The following is a 19,434-nucleotide window of genomic DNA, read 5'->3' on the forward strand; positions in this document are numbered from 1 at the left end:
CCAGTTTGAAAGGACACTGTCGGTGATTAGGGCAAAAATTAAAATGTTCACCTGAACAGAAAAATGCAACTGGAGGAGTAAAAAGGATTCAGGAAAAGGTGGTTGCAATGAGCACATGTAATGGTGCCACTCTGTTGTCTTTTTTGTTTTGCAGGTAGTGGCATAACAGGAGAACATGGCAGAAGCTCACCAGGCCGTTGCATTTCAGTTCACAGTCACCCCAGAGGGCATTGACCTCCGACTCAGCCATAATGCATTGAAAGAGATCTACCTCTCAGGTATCAGGGCCTGGAAGAAGAAATGCATCAGAATCAAGGTGAGGGGCCTCCATTCCGATTCAAGTCTATCCACATATTGAATCCTTTGCTTGCCAGTAAATATAAATTTTGGAGCTAATTTGTCACAGCGATAGAGGCTAAATGTTTGGAGTTGCTCAGAAAATATTCAATACCATGACAGCATAATTAATGTACTGCAGGGTTATGCTTTATGCTAACATAAAAAAAAGTTTGGAGCAGGAATAGGCCACTTGGCTGCTCAAGTTTGCTTTGTCATTGAATAATGTCATGGTTGGTTTGATTGTGGCTTCAACTTCACATTCCTATCTACCCCAATTACTACTTTTAATTCCTTATTAGTCAAGAATCTATCCACCCCTGCCTTAGAAATATTCAATAACATGGCTCCACTACTCTGTGGAGAAGAGAATTCCAAATACTTCTGACTCTGAGGTTGAAGGTTGGAAGAGCCTTTCTCAGTTGTGGCAACCAATGGAATTTTCACTTTTCCCACACTCTGTTCATCATGCAATACACATTATCATGTAGCTAGTGGCAAAAATGCTCAGAAGTCTCTAGAAGGGATAGCTCCGTTAGCTGTCTTATCGTGGTGATACCCAAGGAGAAAGAAGAATAGAAAATAAGTAAAAATTGAAGCCATGTTCCTGATTTAATTGTGCTGTTGCCTCACCATAATGTGGCTGGTGTGAGGTTTTCTATATCCAGTGTGATATTCAACTACTGAATTTTATTGAGAAGCATTGAGAAATGAAAGAATAACTGAGCATTATAGGTAATGCTGAAGAATGTTAATGTTTTTTTTCCTCCACTGAGGTATTTTTTCATGGCCTGACATTAATACAAGAGTAGAGTCTTAGAGACATATAGCACGGAAACAGACCCTTCGGTCCAACTTGTCCATGCCAACCAGATATCCCAACGCAATCTAGTCAGCACCTCGCCCATATCCCTACAAACCCTTCCTATTCATATACCCATCCAGATGCTTTTTAAATATTACAATCGTACTAGCCTTTAAATATTACAATCGTACTAGCCTTCACCAGTTCCTCTGGTAGCTCATAAAAGTGGCAAGCTTCCCTCACATTTACAAGACAGGTTTTTTTTAACATTTAAAATGAAGTATTAAGATTTCTTTCTTTTTGCAGAACAATTTTGCAAGTGGTGTCTACCCTGCTAGCCCTTCTAGCTGGCTTTTTGTGGTGTTGACTGTACTTGGTACCATGTATACAAGAATTGACCCCTCAATGGGAATGATAGGCAAGCTTAAGGACCACCTCCCTCTAAGGTGAGCAATTATCAGCAACTGATGGAACTGTAGCAGGACTTGAATTTAATCTTTGCTTGAATAGTTGATATTTGCTGAGCTTTTGACTCTAGTATCCTTGTTTATAACCTTAAAATCTAAATTTCTCTACCTGTGTCTCAACAATGAGATTTCTTAGGAGATATTCACTGAATGTTTTACATTCCCATGTTTCTAAACCCTCTTATCTGACGGGCTCAGGTATGCGCAGTTGAGTCTAAACTGAGAGATTCAAGACAGAAATAAAGAATATGAAGCATTCTTGCACTTTTTCCTTCTTCTAAATAAATCTTGGCAACTTTTACTAAAGCACCTTGGAAAATTTTACTGCATTAAAGATATAAAAGTAGAAGTAGGTGACATTACTATGCTAGAGCACAATGCAGGAAGTAGAAAAAACTGGAAACCCTGTAACAATTCAGTTATATTAGAAACTGGACACTAAGAATGTTACAGACTTACATCCTGCTCTCTTAATATGCTGTGAACCTGAGTGTTCATGAAAAATTATTTTGCTGAAACAATATGGAAATTATTGAGTTTTGAGAAGATTTGTAGCTTAGGTTGAGATTCTCGATGTAGGTTTGCTTGCTGAGTTGGAAGGTTCGTTTTCTGACGTTTTGTTACTATATTAGGTAATATCAGTGAGCCTCTGGATGTAGCACTGGTGGCATGGCCCGCTTTCTATTTACGTGTTTAGGGTTCTTTGGGTTGGTGATGTCATTTCCGGTGGTGGTGATATTTCTTGTTTTTCTCAGGGATGAGAAATGGGATCCAAGTCAATGTGTTTGTGGATAGAGTTCAGGGTTGGAATGCCATGCTTATAGGAATCCTCGTGTGTCTCTCTGTTTGGCTTGTCCTAAGATGGATGTGTCCCAGTTGAAGTGGTGTCCTTCCTCATCTGTATGTAAAGATACTAGTGAGAGTGGGTCATGTCTTTTTGTGGCTAATTGATGTTCATGTATCCTGGTGGCTAGTTTTCTGCCTGCTTGTCGAATGTAGTGTTTGTTACTGTCCTTGCAAGATATTTTGTAAATAACATTTGTTTTTCTTGTTGGCTGTATAGGGACTTTCAAGTTCATTAGCTGCTGTTTTAGTGTGTTGGTGGGTTTGTGGGCTACCATGATGCCAAGTAGTCTGGCAGTCATTTCCGAGATGCATTTGATGTAGGGGAGAGTGGCTAGGGTTTCTGGACGTGTTTTGTCTGCTTGTTTGTGTTTGTTGCTGAGTAATCGGAGGACTGTGTTCATTGGGTTACCTGTTCTTTTGGAATACACTGTATAGGTGATTTTCCTCTGCTTTACATAGTTCCTGTGTGCTGCTGTGTAGTGGCTCATTGAAATAATGTTCTGATGCAGCTTCATTTGTGGGTGTTGGGATGATTACTTCTGTAGTTCAGTATTTGGTGTGTGTGTTGTTTTCCTGTAGACGCTGGTTTGAAGTTCCCCACTGGCTGTTTGCTCTACCGTGACATCTAGGAATGACAGTTTGTTTTCCTCCTCTAGTGAATTTTATGCCAGTAAGGGTATTACTGATGGTATCGAATATGGAAATTATGACAAATTTAATAAAAGAACAAATTAAAATTTGAGCTGAACTGGACATTTAGCAGTAGTGATGTGTAACAATGCTAGGAATGTGGCAGTGGAAACTTTGATATCTGTATTCGTAATTTTGTACGACATCCCAAGGCATTTCACATGCATGACTTTGTGTCAAACACTTGGAAAAAACAGAATGTGACGGATCTCAACTTTAATTGTCATGATAGAAGAAAAAGTTGGGAGAGGAACACAGGTTTCAGGAGAAAACTTCAGAGCATAGACTCTTAGCAACCAAAGCCATTGGCAGGACAAAGGAAATAAGCAAGGTGCCAAAGTTCAGCATTAGAAGAGCACAAATATTGGAATTTTTAGGGTTGCAGAAAGTTAGAGATTGAGTCATGCTGCACTGCAGGTAGCTGTTAAGAGATGCACAAGAGAGTCCATCATGTTCAGACTCTCCATGCCAGGCTTTGTACAAATTGTTATAGCATAAGAGATGATACGGGATGTAAGTAGAAAAGAAAGGGGAACTACAGAATGTATCAGCGTCCACCACTAAATGATAGGTATTAGTTTGTTTCAGTGGTAACATACAATCGTGTGGTACCTGTCCTTCATTCTTTGGTGCTATAAAAGCACTTACCTGCTTTTAAATTTCATCTTCTCTTGTTCTATCCACTTAAATATTGTCCAGCACATTCTGATCTTCCTAGCTTTCACCTGTGTTCCACTGTCCCTCTTAGTTTGCTTTATGTGCAAAATGGCCAACTTTGTACTGAATTTTGAATTCATGCCATTTATGTAAATTAGTAAAGTTAACAATCCTAACACTAAGCTCCATGGTACCCCACCTAGTGCTTCACTTTATGGACACCAACCCACCCCTTCTCCCCCCCCCAACCCCTTTGTAAAATACTCTTGTTTGCTATCGGACTGCTGTTTTTCACCCTCTTGTGGAGTTTGCTCTAAATCCCTATGGGTTTGAATTTTATTAGAGTTTTTGTTTGGACTTTTTAATGTAAACCTTTTGGAAGCCAAGGCATATCATGGCATAGGGCTGCACAATAACCCACAACCCATGATGACCAGACAAAAAAATTTCAAAAAAGCCAAACATGAGATGCAGATCAATCAATTAACTGTAACAACAACAGGAGCAAAGGCATCCTTATTTTAACTTAATGCTGCCATTGGCAAACTGGAAAGATTGGGTGTAAGGCTTGTTTTACACTCCACCTGACATTATTTTCCATTGAAGTCACATTAGTAATCTAAGTGTCCTGGTCACTTTTAATACCACAACACCAGATTATAGTCCAACAGGTTTAATTGGAAGCACTAGCTTTCAGAGTGCCGCTCCTTCGTTAGGTGGTTATAGTATAAGAGGAGATAAGGGATGTAAGCACAGGATGTAACCACCCTGATGAAGGAGCGGCACTCTGAAAGCTAGTGCTTCCAATTAAACCGATGGAAATGTAACCTGGTGTTGTGATTTTTAACTTTGTACACCCCAGTCGAACACTGGCAAATCTCCCCAAATCATGACTTTTAATACCAGCTGTTGATTTCCATTTTTTTCTGAAAACTGAATTGAAACTTGGACTGCTATGATGAAATTTGAATTCTCCTTTTGTAGATTACTCATCCAAGCCTTTGGACTACTAAACAAGTAATATGATCACTATTGTACCATTTCCTAAATGGGGAAGACTTCTGGTATCCTGGACAATTTTCCTTTTTCAGCCAATCCCACAAAGAAAGATGAACTGTTCTTTGTTACGTTTGAGAAGCTGATGTGCACAAGTTTGCAATTAAATTCCCCTTCAAAACACTAAACTGCCCTTGAAAACTACTTCATTAGCACTGAAGTATATTGCAATGCCCTGAAAATGTTAAATTTCCTATTTTACAGCCAGACTTTAATGTAATGTCATTTTATTTAATTTTTTGTAGAAGATATATGTCACACCAGGGTCAAAATCTGGTGAGTGCACTGCTGTTTGCAACAGGACTGTGGCTGGCACTGATTTTTATGATGCGACAGATTCTCAAATGCCTCCTCTCCTATCACGGCTGGATGTTTGAAGAGCATGGCAAGGTGTCCACCACTACCAAAGTCTGGTTTGTAAGTGTTGAAGCAACATGAAGGTTGATGGTGTGGGTGAGCATGACTGACTTCACAATGATAGTCAACCACAATAAATCTAAGAATAGGTCATTTTGATCTTCAAGCCTGTTCTGCTACTTAGTGGAGTCATCGCTGATCTGTGACCTAACTCTAAATATCTGACTTGGTACCAAACCCTTAAACATTTGGGAATAAAATCTGTCAATCTCCGCTTTATAGTTAATCTAGCATCAGCTGATATTTGCAAGAGTTTCCAAATTTATATCACCCTTTGTAATGGAGACGTGCTTCCTAATTTTGCTGCTGAAAGGTCTGACTTTAGTTTTGAGATTTATCTTTAATCTGAAATTTCTAACCACAGGAAATAGATTTTTCTTTATCTACTGTATCATTTCACAACTTGAAAAATTGGGTCGCTCACTCCTTAGCTTACTAAATTCCTTGAAATACATACAAGTTTGTGTATCCTTGAAATTTAACTGAGTCCAGATATCATTCTAAGCTGTACATCCTCCAGGACTACAAGGTCCTTCCAAAAGTGTGGTGCCTAGCACTGCTCTGTGTTCCAAGTGTGGCTATTATTCAGCTGTCTCAGAACTTCTACTGTTTTCCAGTTTGCTAGATGTAACACCCAGACATCTATTAGCCTTCTGCAGCTGGTCTGACATTTGCCTACCATCCATTGATGTGGGCTACCAGCAGGAAATGCTTTATAGACGTTGGAATGGCCGAGTTTGTTTGTCCTTGCTCAGTTATGTTAATATGTGTTCTTGTATTGCTTTGGTTCTGTTCAGCCTAATTAGTACAAACCCATGTTTGGAACTTTGAGTCTCAATCTTACCCAGCTGAATGTTTGCAACAGTGGGAAAATACTGACACGGAAGGTCACTTTCAAAAGCCCAAAAAATTCAAACTGTAGAAATGAGTGAGTATGCAGTGCAAGCCCAGATAGAGCAGTTGCCTGAGCTTGCTGGGCTGGATTGCAATGATTTGTGCACTGCAGTTCCTATCAAATTTTCCTTAACACAAGGTGTCCAATGAGTGCAAACCAGCAAAGCCTCCCTCTGATTTCCTGTTTGACCTTCATTTGTCGAGCTCAGATGGGATTGAAGTTATTCCCTGGATTAGGGAGGGCCACATCTGATTGTTGTTGGAACACTATGGGTAAGTATTGGAAGAGACAGGATTAGACATAGCTGTGCTGACTCATGTGTTAGTGGCTTGCTAATACTGGTCAATTAGTCTCATATGAAAAATTGTTCCTTGGAATTGGAGTAGATTCCAGTACAAATGGCTCTGCATTTCAGATGAGATCAGTTCTTTGGGGATATATGGAAGAAAACTAAGGAAAGAAAAATAAAGTAGGGATTGCATTTCTCTTTCAGACACTAGTGAAGATCTTCTCAGGACGTAAACCAATGTTATACAGTTTCCAGAACTCCCTTCCACGTCTGCCTGTTCCATCTGTAAACGACACCTTAAGAAGGGTAAGATTAAAAAGTTTTTAACAGTCAAATAAAATATTAGATCTTGCTGGCTGTGGAGAAAATCAAAACTTGAAAAAAACTGTCTACTTAAATGCAAAATCCAACAATCATTTTAAAAAAATCTTTATTTTGAATCCGTGAGGATGGGTGAGATTTTCAATATATTTCAGTCTAAGAAAAAGAAGAGTTGCATAATAAGATGAATTGGAACTGGGACAATGCATAATTATAGTTAGGGCAGTTTAGGGTTTTTGTTTTAGATTCTCCTTTCATTTTTAACTTGACTTTCCAGTCTTAGTTACGTTGCATAAAATTGATTTATATTTAGAGTTTCCCTTTAGCTTTCTTAGCAAAGCGTGATATTACACTTCAGAAAGAAATATTTGTAGTCCAAGATAACAATGCAGTTCACTTAAAAGCACGTCAGTGAAATATATAAAATGCAGTATGTGGATATATTAACAAGATACAGGATGAATGTGTTTAATTGTCAAAAAGCAGCAGATTGTAAACTTGAGATGCACTTTGAAATGTTACATAGTGAGGAAGAGTATATAGGATCAAAATGTCTCAATATCATTGACTTTAACAGTGCTGAGCTGGATCACTCAAATGGCTCTTTTTCTTATTCCTGTACATGGAGAAACTAAAACAAAAGACTCCTGCAGGATTGTTTTAAGGCAAACTTGAGGACATAGATGCTGGAGATTAGAGTTGAGTATGTGGTGCTCGAAAAGCATAGCATGTCAAGCAGCATCCAAGGAGCAGGAAAATCGACATACTTGCAATAGCCCTTCATCAGAACTGTTTGATTGGTTAAGACTGTTGTGAAGAGTAATCTATTCACTTAGCTATAAATCTTTGGTTTTCTATCTCAAAAGTTTGTGGCTGGTCCACAGCTTCACATACTCAAGCTGAGATGGACAGATTTGATAAAATGTGGAGCTGGGAAAAGTGCAGCAGGCTGATGCTGCTTGACCTGGTGTGCTTTTTCCAGCTCCACATTTTATTGACTCTGACTCTCTAGTATCTTCAGTTCTCACCTCTAAGACAGACACATGGTAGGGTTCTCAAAACAACAAGTCAAAGGAACTGGGAACAGGTGGAGAGGATGAGTTGAGGCAGAAGATCAGCCATGCTCATTGAATAATGGAGTAACTTGGAATGGTTTCTTACTTCTATTTCTCAGATTTTTTTACTCTTGTTTTCTTACCTTGACAACGTCATCCCATGGTCAGGTGATTTCTTCACCCAAAATATCATTCATACACTTAACTGCAATAATGTATTGGCAGATTTATAGTCATTGTCCTAGAAATATGTTCATTTTCATTTTTGCTTTCTCTTCCATCTCTCTGAAGTTTTTAGAATCGGTGAGGCCTTTGATGAATGATGAGGACTTCCGACGGACAAAGGCCTTGGCAAAAGACTTTGAAAGGAACCTGGCACCTCGGCTGCAGTGGTACCTTAAACTGAAGTCTTGGTGGGCTACCAACTATGTGAGTTCGATGCTGTATTTAAGCGGTGCTTTCTGAATTGTCTAAGTATTTGTTTCATTCTAGGACCAGATAGATTAAAGTGTAATAGGACTGTTTTGAGTAAATGGTGAAAGGTGTTGACTTGGATCCTACTCTACTGTCTACAGCCTAGGTCTCAAGTCTTTGCATTTGGGGGTCATGTGGGCTTTTAATTATTTAATTAATAGAAGATGCTGGATATTCTAGGTTGCTGTCCATAACATTGATAAATTTTCCCCAATCTTTCCCAGATATACAAAATCCTAAAGTGTTTGAAAGAATAACAAAATATATACTGTTCCCTCGCAAGGCGATGGTACAGTTTAAAGGTAATTAACAAAAAGACCACTGATCAAATAATCTTGACATGCACTGCCTGCAAAGGTGGTGGAAACCTATTCAATAATAACTGTCAAATTAAATTGGATAAATGGACACAAAAGGAAAGAAAATGAAATTCTCAGGTTGTGGGGAAAAAGTACAGTGGTGGGATCTAATTAGACAGCTCTTTCAAATATAAGAAATAGGAACAGAAATGGACTATATCGCAGGTTGAACCATCTCCACCATTCAGTGGAGGGCTTTCCTGCCCCACACACCCTCTTGCCCTGTAACCATTCATTCCCCTAGTGATCAAGAACATCTGACAGTCTTAAATATACACAGGAGCTGTGCCCCTACAGCTCTGTGGCAAGGAATTCTAAAGACACTCAACTCTCTTCCCTCAGAAGGAATGCCTCACCTGAGTCTTAAATTGGCACCCTTTTATTCAGACTATGCCCTCTGATCCTGCACTTTAAATGGGAAATATTTGTCTCACTGTTTATCCATCAAGCCCTTCAAGAATTCTATACTATTCAATGAGATCATCTCTCATTCTTCTAAACTCCAGTGAGTAGAATCACAACCCTTTGTTGATAAGATGATCCCTTCCTACTGGATCACATTGTGAACCTCTGTCAAAATTTGAATATCGAAACTTTCTCTCATATTGCAGGTATGTCTCACTGAAACCCTGAAGGGGGGTGTGATCTGAGAGATAAATAGTGTGGGGAGGGGCTGAGGGAAGGTAGCTAGGAAGGAGATAGGTCGATAGAGGTGGGGGGGAGGGGGTTGATGGTGAGAGGTTGGAGAGGAGGGTGGCGCTGATAGGTGGGAAGGAAGATGGACAGCTCAAGAGTGGGATGCCAAGTTGGAAGATTGGATCTGGGATGAGGTGGGGAGTAGGAGAAATGAGGAAACTGATAAAATTGATGTTGATGTCATATGGTTGGAGGATCGCAAGGTGTCAGTTGAGGTGTTCTTCCACCAGGCGTCTGGTGGCTTGGATATGGTGGTGGAGGAGGCGGCCCAGGTCTTTTATGTCCATGCTGGAATGGGAGGGGGGGGGGGTTGAAGTGGTTGACCATTCCCTTCGCAACTCCTTTGTTAGGTACCGGTCCCTTCTTCCACTCTCCCCCCCCCCCCCCCCCCCCCCCCCCCACTTTCCACTCCCAGCACCTTCGCTTGCCACTGCAAGAAGTGTAAACCTGCACTTGAACCTTCCTTCTCACCTCCATCCAAGACCCCAAAGGATCCTTCCACATCAGAGATTTTCCCGTACATTGAAATACCTCATCTACTGTGTCTGTTGCTCTTGATATGTTCTCCTCTGCATTGGAGAGATAGAACACCAACTCTTTGAATGTTTCAGGGAACATCTCTGGGATACACACATACCTCTCCCCACCCCCTGGCCAACTATTTCAACTTCCCCTCCCACTCTGCATGTCCTGGGCTGCGTCCACTGCCAAATCCAAGCCACCTGACGCCTGGAGGAAGAACGCCTCATCATCTTCCTTGGGACCCTCCAACCATGTGGCATCAACATTAATTTTCACCAGTTTCTTTATCTCCCCTCACCCCCCCACCTCATCCCAGATCCAACCCTTGAATTCAGCACCACCCTCTTGAACTGTCCTACCTGTCTATCTTTCTTCCCACCTATCCGCTCCATCCTCCCCTCTGACCTATCACCATTACCCCCCATTTCCATCTACCTATTGCCTTCCCTGCCCCCAGCCCCACCCCACATCCTCCTATCTATCTGTCGGCTCCCCACAATTCCCACATTCCTGATAAAGGGCTTATGCCTGAAATGTCGATTCTCCAACTCCTCGGATGCAGCCTGACCTGCTGTGCCTTTCCAGTGCCACACTTTTTGAAGCTGGTTTGAGATGCAGAGTGACGTCAACAGAGCATATTCAGTTTCTGCACTGGTTGAGGTTATCAAGAAGTTCCTGCCTTCTCAACCATGTCCCTTCTGCCTTGCCCCTTGCCTGAGGCCTGGTGATGCTTAAGTTAAACCAGTCGATAGCAGCCTTGTGGTTCTATGATGACTTAACCTTTGTCCTTACAATACAAAAGAACCTTGATTATCCAAAAGGCACAGGCATGGAGTAATTTGTTCGGTTAATCGAATTCCAGATAATCAAATGCAGGGTAACATAGTTTAGCCAAGCATCGGGGCCTTGCGATCTTGCTAGATAATCTGAAATTCGGATGATCAAATGTCGGATCATCGAGGTTCCTCTGTTAGCAAGTTTTTTTTTAAAACTTCTTTCACTCCAATGCAATGAAGGCCAACATGCTGTTTGCTTTTCTGATTGCTTGCTGTACCTGTATATTAACTCCAGGTTGTAAGTTTGTTCGCTGAGCTGGTAGGTTTGTGCTCAGGCTTAACCAGCTCAGCGAGCAAACTTACCACCTTCTGCATGTGCATGGAATACTCTCTGTCCGCATTTCAAGGTTTCCTGCTTTTTTTAAAAGATATTCCGTTTCTGCTGTTAATACCTGAGTATATGACCTCATATTTCTATTCCAATTTGCTTTATCTGCCACCTTTATTGTCCACTTGCTTAACCTGCTTATATCTCTTTGCACCTGTTTAAATCCTGTAGATACTTTCCTACCTGGCTTTGAATTATCAGAAAATCTGCTGTGGTTCTGTTCGCCGAGCTGGAAGTTTTTGTTGCAAACGTTTCGTCCCCTGGCTAGGCGACATCATCAGTGCTTGGGAGCCTCCTGCGAAGCGCTTCTTTGATGTTTCCTCCGGTGTTTATAGTGGTCTGTTCCTGCCGCTTCCGGTTGTCAGTTTCAGCTGTCCGCTGTAGTGGTTGGTATATTGGGTCCAGGTCGATGTGTTTGTTGATGGAGTTTGTGGATGAATTCCATGCCTCTAGGAATTCCCTGGCTGTTCTCTGTCTGGCTTGCCCTATGATCGTAGTGTTGTCCCAATCGAATTCATGTTGCTTGTTGTCTGCGTGTGTGGCTATTAAGGATAGCTGGTCGTGTCGTTTCGTGGCTAGTTGATGTTCATGTATGCGGATTGTTAGCTGTCTTCCTGTTTGTCCTATATAGTGTTTAGTGCAGTCCTTGCATGGTATTTTGTACACTACATTCGTCTTGCTCATGTTGGGTATCGGGTCCTTCGTTCTGGTGAGTTGTTGTCTGAGCGTGGCTGTTGGTTTGTGTGCCGTTATGAGTCCTAGGGGTCGCAGTAGTCTGGCTGTCAGTTCCGAGATGCTCCTGATGTATGGTAGTGTGGCTAGTCCTTTTGGTTGTGGTATGTCCACGTTCCGTGGTCTTTCTCTTAGGCATCTGTTGATGAAGTTGCGCGGGTATCCATTTTTGGCGAATACCTTGTATAGGTGTTCCTCTTCTTCTTTTTGCAGTTCTGGTGTACTGCAGTGTGTTGTGGCCCTTTTGAATAGTGTCCTGATGCAGCTTCGTTTGTGTGTGTTGGGGTGGTTACTTTCATAGTTTAGGACTTGGTCTGTGTGGGTGGCTTTCCTGTATACCCTTGTAGTGAATTCTCCGTTCGGTGTTCTCTGTACCATTACATCTAGGAATGGGAGTTGGCTATCCTGTTCTTCTTCTTCACGTGAATCGGATTCCTGGGAGTGTGGCGTTGATAATCCGGTGTGTTTTTTCTATTTCCGTGTTTTTAATGATTACAAACGTGTCATCGACATATCTGACCCAGAGTTTGGGTTGAATTTGTGGTAGGACTGTTTGTTCTAACCTTTGCATAACTGCCTCTGCTATGAGTCCCGAGATTGGTGATCCCATGGGTGTTCCGTTGATTTGTTCGTATATCTGGTTGTTGAATGTGAAGTGTGTTGTGAGGCACAAGTCCAGTAGTTTAAGTATGCCGTCTTTGTTGATAGGTTCAGCGTCCTGTTTTCTGTTCTGTATGTCCAGTAGGTTGGCTATTGTTTCTCTGGCTCGGGTTTTGTCGATCGAAGTGAACAGTGCCGTCACGTCGAATGATATCAGAAAATCTAAATGTCTTGCTCTGTCCACTCAGCTATTTACAATCTGTAATGATTTAGATGAGACCCTGCGGCACTTACCTCGTCTCAAGTTTCAAACTTGAAAATGTCCCATTGCCTCATTCCTGTGCATTAATTAATACATGCTAATATACCACCACCATCTTCATGAACCCTTGACCTGAGTGTTAACCGTTTGTCATACATTATTGAATATCTGTTGTAAATCTTGGCTAATTTACTCTTGTGCTTTTTTTACCCCATTTTTTTAAACATTGTGGTTCCCTTTTCCTGGTTTCCAAAACAATGGAATTCTTAGATTTATCTAGTTTGTTTGCAACATTACAAAGCACTTTGAAGGGTCGTTCTGATTTCTCCCCATAGATACTGCTAGACCTGCTGAGGTTTTCCAGCAATTTGTTTTTGTTAATCTACCAGGATTTGGAACATGAGGAGTGGCTACAGGCAACACAATACTGTAGTTCACTGCACCTGGACTGTGAATGGGAGTTCATGTTGAAACGCCTACATTTGTGAAGAGTTAGATGATTTACTAACTTGCACTAGAAGAAGAATCTCCATAGAGAAATTCTTACTTCATGAGTTACCAGGATCAGAAAAGAAAGGGAACAAAGTAAATCCTTAGGATCTAAGAATCACTCTGAACTGGTTCACAAGGAGTTGACTGTCTTTTCAGAAGACAATGTAGAGTACACTTGTGAAATGTTTTTTCAATTGTGCTAAAAGAGGTTAATGCTGTATTTTTTGGTTTGGAATATTTGTTGCTTACAAAGATATTGTTTAGTCAATAGTACGTTTAGTCTTTTGCTGCAGTAAAGTCTTCAAATGTAAAATCTTGCCTTCCTTTTAAGTATTAATTAAAAGCTTGAAGTCCCTGAGATTGTAACACCTAATATACACCCCTGTTTTGACTCTTCTCTCCTTTAAACTCCCCCCCCCCCCCCCCCCCCCCCCCCCCCCCCATTCTGACTGGCTGTCAGCACCATAGTATCATGGTCAGGTTACTCATCCCCCTGCTCTCCTGCCCACGAAAGGTGTAAGAACCTCGCAATTGTCCAACAGCTTGAAGAACTGAGGCTCCTCCATTGCTACCTTGTTGATATCTGTACTTGCCTCAGTCTTACTTTCAGTCTCCTGTCCCTAACCACAGATAAGGTCAGAAATACCTGGCCTAAAGAGAGTGAGTAGTTCCTGTTTCAAAAAACAAAGTAAGCAGGTAACTTTCCCCCATCTTGACACAATGCAGCCTGTATCTCAGATATAGTTTATTAATTCAGAACTAAAGTTCCTTGAACTGCTGACTTTTCTGCAGATGTGGTTGCTCTGATTCGCATTGGTGTCCATTAGTTTCCGCGTGCTATAGCTGTAACACATCACTTGTTCTGCAATGTGTGTTTTATTTAACTGACCAGATTCAAGCTTAGCAAAATTACTCAACATTTTTTCTAATTTACTTGTGGGACTTGGGTGTCACTGGCTGGGCCTGCGTTTGTCACCTGTCCTTGAGAAGGTGGTGGTGAGCTACCTTATGAAACTGCTGTAGACCATGTGCTGAAGGCAGACCCACAATGTCCTTAGGGAGGGAATACCAAGATTCCGACCCAACTACAGTGAACGAGCGGTGGTATATTTCCAAGTTAGGATAGGGAGTAGCTTGGAGGGGAACTTGCAAGTGATGGTTTTCCCGCTTATCTGTTCCCCTTCTCCTACAAGATTGAAACAGTTGCGATAGATTAGATTAGATTCCCCTACAGTATGGAAACAACTCTTTTGGCCCAACAAGTCCACACCGACCCTCCAAAGAGTAACCCACTCAGACCCATTATTTATTCCTGACTAATGCACCTCACACTAGGGGCAATTTACCTGACCTGCACATGTTTGGATTGTGGGAGGAAATCAGAGTACCCAGAGGAAACCCACACAGACATGGGGAGAATGTGCAAACTCCACACAGATATTCTCTCAAGGCTGGAATTGAACCCGGGACCCTGTTGCTGTGAGGCAGTAGTGCTAACCACTGAGCCACTGTGCTGTGGGTTTGGAAGTTGCTGTCAAAGGATCTTAGAATTTCTGCACCAATCCATCCAAGTGAGGAATATTCCATCGCACTGCAAACTTTTGCTTTGTAGGTGGTGGACAGACTTTGGGAAGTCAGGGAGTGAGTTGTTCGCCACAATACTCCTAGCTTCTGACCTAATCTTGTAGTTACTGTATTTCTACATTGTGTTTCTGGTCACTGGCAATCTCAGGAAGTTGATAGTGGATGATTCAGTGATGGTAACACCATTGAATGTTAGATGTCCTGGAGCTGACCAACTTTCAACAACCACAAATATATTTCCATGTGCCAGGTATGACTTCATCAGTGGAATGTTTACCCCTCAGATCCCATTAATTCCAGTTTTGCTAGGGCACATTGATGCCACATTATGTGAAATGCAACCTCAATGTTGACAGTTATCACTCACCTCGGGAATTGAGTACTTTTGTCCGTGCTGTCATGAGGTCAGGAGCTGAGTGGCCCAAATGGAACACACACTGGGTATTACTGAGTAGGTGACTTTTGTGCAGGTTCTGCTTGATAGCACTGTTGTTGACACCTTCCATCACTTTACTGATGATTGAGAATAGACTCATGGGGCAGTGGATTTGTCCTGGCTATTTGTGTGCAAGACATACCAGTCTAATTTTCTATATTGTGAGGCAGATGCGAGTGTTGCAGCTCTACTGAAAGAGCTAGGCTAGGGAGCAGGAGCAGTATATTTTAGAATACAAGTCTTCAGAACAATAGCAGAATATTGTCAGGGTCCATCGCCTTTGCATTGCCTGCAACCATTTCTTGATATTGCATGGAGTAAATTGAATTTACTGAAGATTGGCATCTGTGGTGCTGGGGACCACAACAGTCCGAGATGGATCATCCACTGGGTGCTCCTGCTGCAGATTGCTTGTGAATACTTCAGCACTATCTTTTGCATTGAAATGTTGGGCTCTTGTGAATGGGGATAGTTTTCGAGCCGACTTCTCCAGTGAGTAGTTTAATTGTTCACCATTCAAGATGTGACAAGACTGCAGAGCTTAAATTTGATTCATCGATTTATGGAATCGCTTACCCCTCTATCACTTGTTGCTTTTGCCGTTTGGCATGCACATAGTCTTATTTGGTAGCTTCACCAGGTTGACATTTCATTTTTAGGTGCTGCTCCTGCATGTCCTCCTCCACTTCATTGAACCAGAGTTGATCTTCTGGCTTGACAGTATTGGTTGGGGGATATATCAGACCATGAGGTAACAGATTGCGTTGGAGTGCTATTCTTCTGCTGTTGATGGCCCACATTGCCTTGTGAATGCCTAGTGTGTGCTGCAAGATCTGTTCGAAGTCTGTCCTATGTAGCACAATGGTAGTGCCCCACAACATGATAGAGGGTATCCTCAATGTGAAGGAGGGGTGACAGTTAAGTCAGTTGTCAGATTGGTGAAGGTGAGGTCAAATATGCTTTTCTCTCTTGATTCCATCACTGCGTACTCCAAACCCAGTATGGCAGCTATTTTCTTTAAGACCCTATCAGCTCCATTGGTAGTGTTGCTGTCAGCCACTCTTCATAGTGGACATTAAATCTACCCAGAGTGCACATTGCACCCTTGCTACCCTCAGTAACTCAAATTATTGTTCAATGTGGGAGATACTGATTCTTCCATCCAGGGAAGACTATGTAATAATCAGCTGGAAGTTTTCTTGCCCATGTTTGACATGAAGCAGTAAGACCTCATGGGATCCAGGCTCCGTGTTGAGGAATCCTTGGGCAACTCCCTTCTAACTGTATACCATTGTGCTGTGCCACCTCTGCTAGATTGGACCTGTCAGTGGGACAGAGCACATCCAGGGTTGGTGATGGTGTCTGGGACATGATCTGTAAGGTATGATTCAGTGAGTGTGACTATGTCAAGCTGTTGCTTGGTTAGTCTGAGATGTTGTTCCCAATTCTGGCATGACGTGTTGATAAAGAGAACTTTGCAGGATCGACAGGGCTGTTTTTGCTGTTGTTCTTGGTGCCTAGGTTAGTGCCAGGTGGTCATCCGATTTTCATTTCTTTGTTGAGACCTGGTAGTGATTAATCACTTGCTATGCCACTTTCAAAGGCAGTTTAGAGTCAACCACATTACTTTTGCTCTGGAATTGCATGCAGGCCAAACCAGTGAAAGTGGCGGATTTTCTTTCTGAAGGACATTAGTGAGTCAGATGGGTGTTTCCAACAGTCGACAATGATTTCATGGTCATCAGTAGGTTATTCGTTCCAGATTTTTAAAAAAAAAATTCAAGTTACAAGAATGGGCGGCACGGTGGCACAGTGGTTAGCACTGCTGCCTCACAGCGCCAGAGACCCGGGTTCAATTCCCGCCTCAGGCGACTGACTGTGTGGAGTTTGCACGTTCTCCCCATGTCTGCGTGGGTTTCCTCCGGGTGCTCCGGTTTCCTCCCACAGTCCAAAGATGTGCAGGTAAGGTGAATTGGCCATGCTAACTTGCCCATAGTGTTAGGTAAGGGGTAAATGTAGGAGTATGGGTGGGTTGCGGGTCGGTGTGGACTTGTTGGGCCGAAGGGCCTGTTTCCACACTCTAATGTAATGTAATGTAATCTAATCTAATCTGTTTAGTGGAATTCAAACCCAGAATATTACCTGAATTTCTCAGTTAATAATTTAGCAATAATACCATCAAGCCTTCCCCATCTATAGTTAAATGCTTTAACTAGTTAAGCCTTACAGTTAATGCAGTATTTATCTCCTTGTACCAATTTATTATCTCTATGGTTTAGGATAACTTACCAACTTGTACCCGCTCACCTAATTCATGCCCCGAAAACTCACCAGCTATTGGAGGTTTAAAAAAAAAGCACCACCTACCACCTGTACACCGAATTCTCACCACCAAGTGTCCAAGTTAACATTTATTCCTCATAGTCTTCCTGTCTGCTTTGTCACTGATTCTAGCAGATCAGGATCTGTGCTCATAAGAGTTAACCCATTTTGTTAAGTCAGAAGGGGTTTGGTATGCTTTTCTTTTATTGTTCAGAGTATTGAGTACAGGAGTTGGGAGGTCATGTTGTGGTTGTACAGGACATTGGTTAGGCCACTGTTGGAATATTGCGTGCAGTTCTGGTCTCCATCCTATCGGAAAGATGTTGTGAAACTTGAAAGAGTTCAGAAAAGATTTACGAGGATGTTGCCAGGGTTGGACGATTTGAGCTATAGAGAGAAGTTAAATAGGCTAGGGCTGTTTTCCCTGGAGCATCAGAGGCTGAGGAGTGATCTTATAGAGGTTTATAAAATCATGAGAGGCATGGATAGGATAAACAGACAAGGTCCCTTCCCTGAGGTGGGGGAGTCCAGAACTAGAGGGCATAGGTTTAGGGTGAGAGCGGAAGGATATAAAAGAGACCTACGGGGCAACGTTTTCACACAATTGGTGGTGTGTGTATGGAATGAGCTGCCAGAGGAAGTGGTGGAAGCTGGTACAATTGCAACATTTAAAAAGCATTTGAATGGGTATATGAGTAGAAAAGGTTTGGAGGGATATGGGCCGGGTGCTGGCAGGTGGGACTAGATTGATTTGGGATATCTGGTCGGCGTGGACAAGTTGGACCAAAGGGTCTGTTTCCGTGCTATACATCTGATTCTATGATTCTGTTTATTCAATTGCGGGAGCTGTACTAACCAATATGGTCAAAAAATTAATGTTGGTCTTTGAGCAGAGAGTGCAGAAGGTGGCCTTGCTCTTTGAACCTTTAAATTCTTTCTTTAATTGACTTGTTCACTTAAACTCTCTGAGCTGATAGAAGGATGCAGTGAATGTTTAAGGGTTTTTAATTAAGGTTATGTTGCTATCATACCGTTACAGGTGAGCGATTGGTGGGAACAGTACGTCTATCTACAAGGGCGAGAACCAATCATGGTGAACAGCAACTATTATGCCATGGTGAGGATTTTGTGTACATGGGTTAAGTTTGAGTAGGTTTAAACCTAAGGGGTCAAGGTTAAAAAATGTAGCATTCTACTGATGAGAACTGAAGAAAGTAAACGACTTGGGGATTGCTGCTTAAACAGTGGACCATCCACCAGATGGTTAACGTTCTTAACACTGGGCAATTTTTGCCTTCCCTTTTCTTTGCCCACCTCCTACCTCACAGCTACTATTCTTGAGGTACAAGTGACTAGTGACAACATGACTATTTTTCATGTCAGCAGCCTGATCTTTGGAATATTAACAGTCTTTTTACCTGGGGGAGGGAGGATACAACTGGTTAGTGATCAGCAATGATACCTTGGCTGTTTTTTTTTCTTGATTAAGCTCTTTGAGTATGGGAGTTGGGAAGTCATGTGGTTGTACAGGACGTTTGGTAAGGCCTCTTCTGGAGTGCTGGGTCCTGTTCCGGTTACCCATTTAGAGGAAGGACGTTAGTAAGTTGCTGAGGATTCAGAAAGGATTTACCAGAATCTTGCCAGGTTTGGAATGTTTGAGTTAATAGGAAAGGCTGGATAAGGCGGGACTTCTTTCACAGGAGTGTTGGAGGATGAGATCTTTATGGAAGTTTATAAAATCATGAGGGATATAGTTAGGGTTAATGGTTGTTTTTTCTCGAGGATGGGGGATTCAAGACTAGGGGGCACATTTTTAAGGTGAGAGGAGGAAGGTTTAAAGACGGACAATTTATTTTTAAACACTGTGGTTCACGTGTGGAATGAACGTCCTGAGGAAGTGATGGATATGGGCACAATTACAACGTTTAAAAGAGATTTGGGTAATTATATGACTGGG

General features: G+C 41.9%; 1 protein-coding gene across 4 annotated transcripts in view; it reads left to right on the plus strand.

Moving 5' to 3' along the window:
- LOC122542210 (carnitine O-palmitoyltransferase 1, liver isoform-like) overlaps window positions 1-19,434 on the plus strand; it is a 108,334-nt gene that overhangs the window by 39,191 nt on the left and 49,709 nt on the right. For all 4 annotated transcript variants that reach the window (XM_087978277.1, XM_043679700.2, XM_043679701.2 and 1 more), the window contains exons 2-7: window positions 155-316; window positions 1,448-1,587; window positions 5,103-5,274; window positions 6,663-6,764; window positions 8,126-8,263; window positions 18,517-18,594. In XM_087978277.1, coding sequence (XP_087834403.1) covers window positions 176-316; window positions 1,448-1,587; window positions 5,103-5,274; window positions 6,663-6,764; window positions 8,126-8,263; window positions 18,517-18,594 — 771 coding nt within the window. In that variant the 5' untranslated portion in view covers window positions 155-175. The remainder of the gene's footprint in view (window positions 1-154; window positions 317-1,447; window positions 1,588-5,102; window positions 5,275-6,662; window positions 6,765-8,125; window positions 8,264-18,516; window positions 18,595-19,434) is intronic.

This window comes from Chiloscyllium plagiosum, unplaced genomic scaffold (genome assembly GCF_037043375.1).
Source record: "Chiloscyllium plagiosum isolate Xiang-an unplaced genomic scaffold, Cpla_swu_hap1 HiC_scaffold_33, whole genome shotgun sequence".
In the NCBI taxonomy this organism is placed as follows: Eukaryota; Metazoa; Chordata; class Chondrichthyes; order Orectolobiformes; family Hemiscylliidae; genus Chiloscyllium; species Chiloscyllium plagiosum.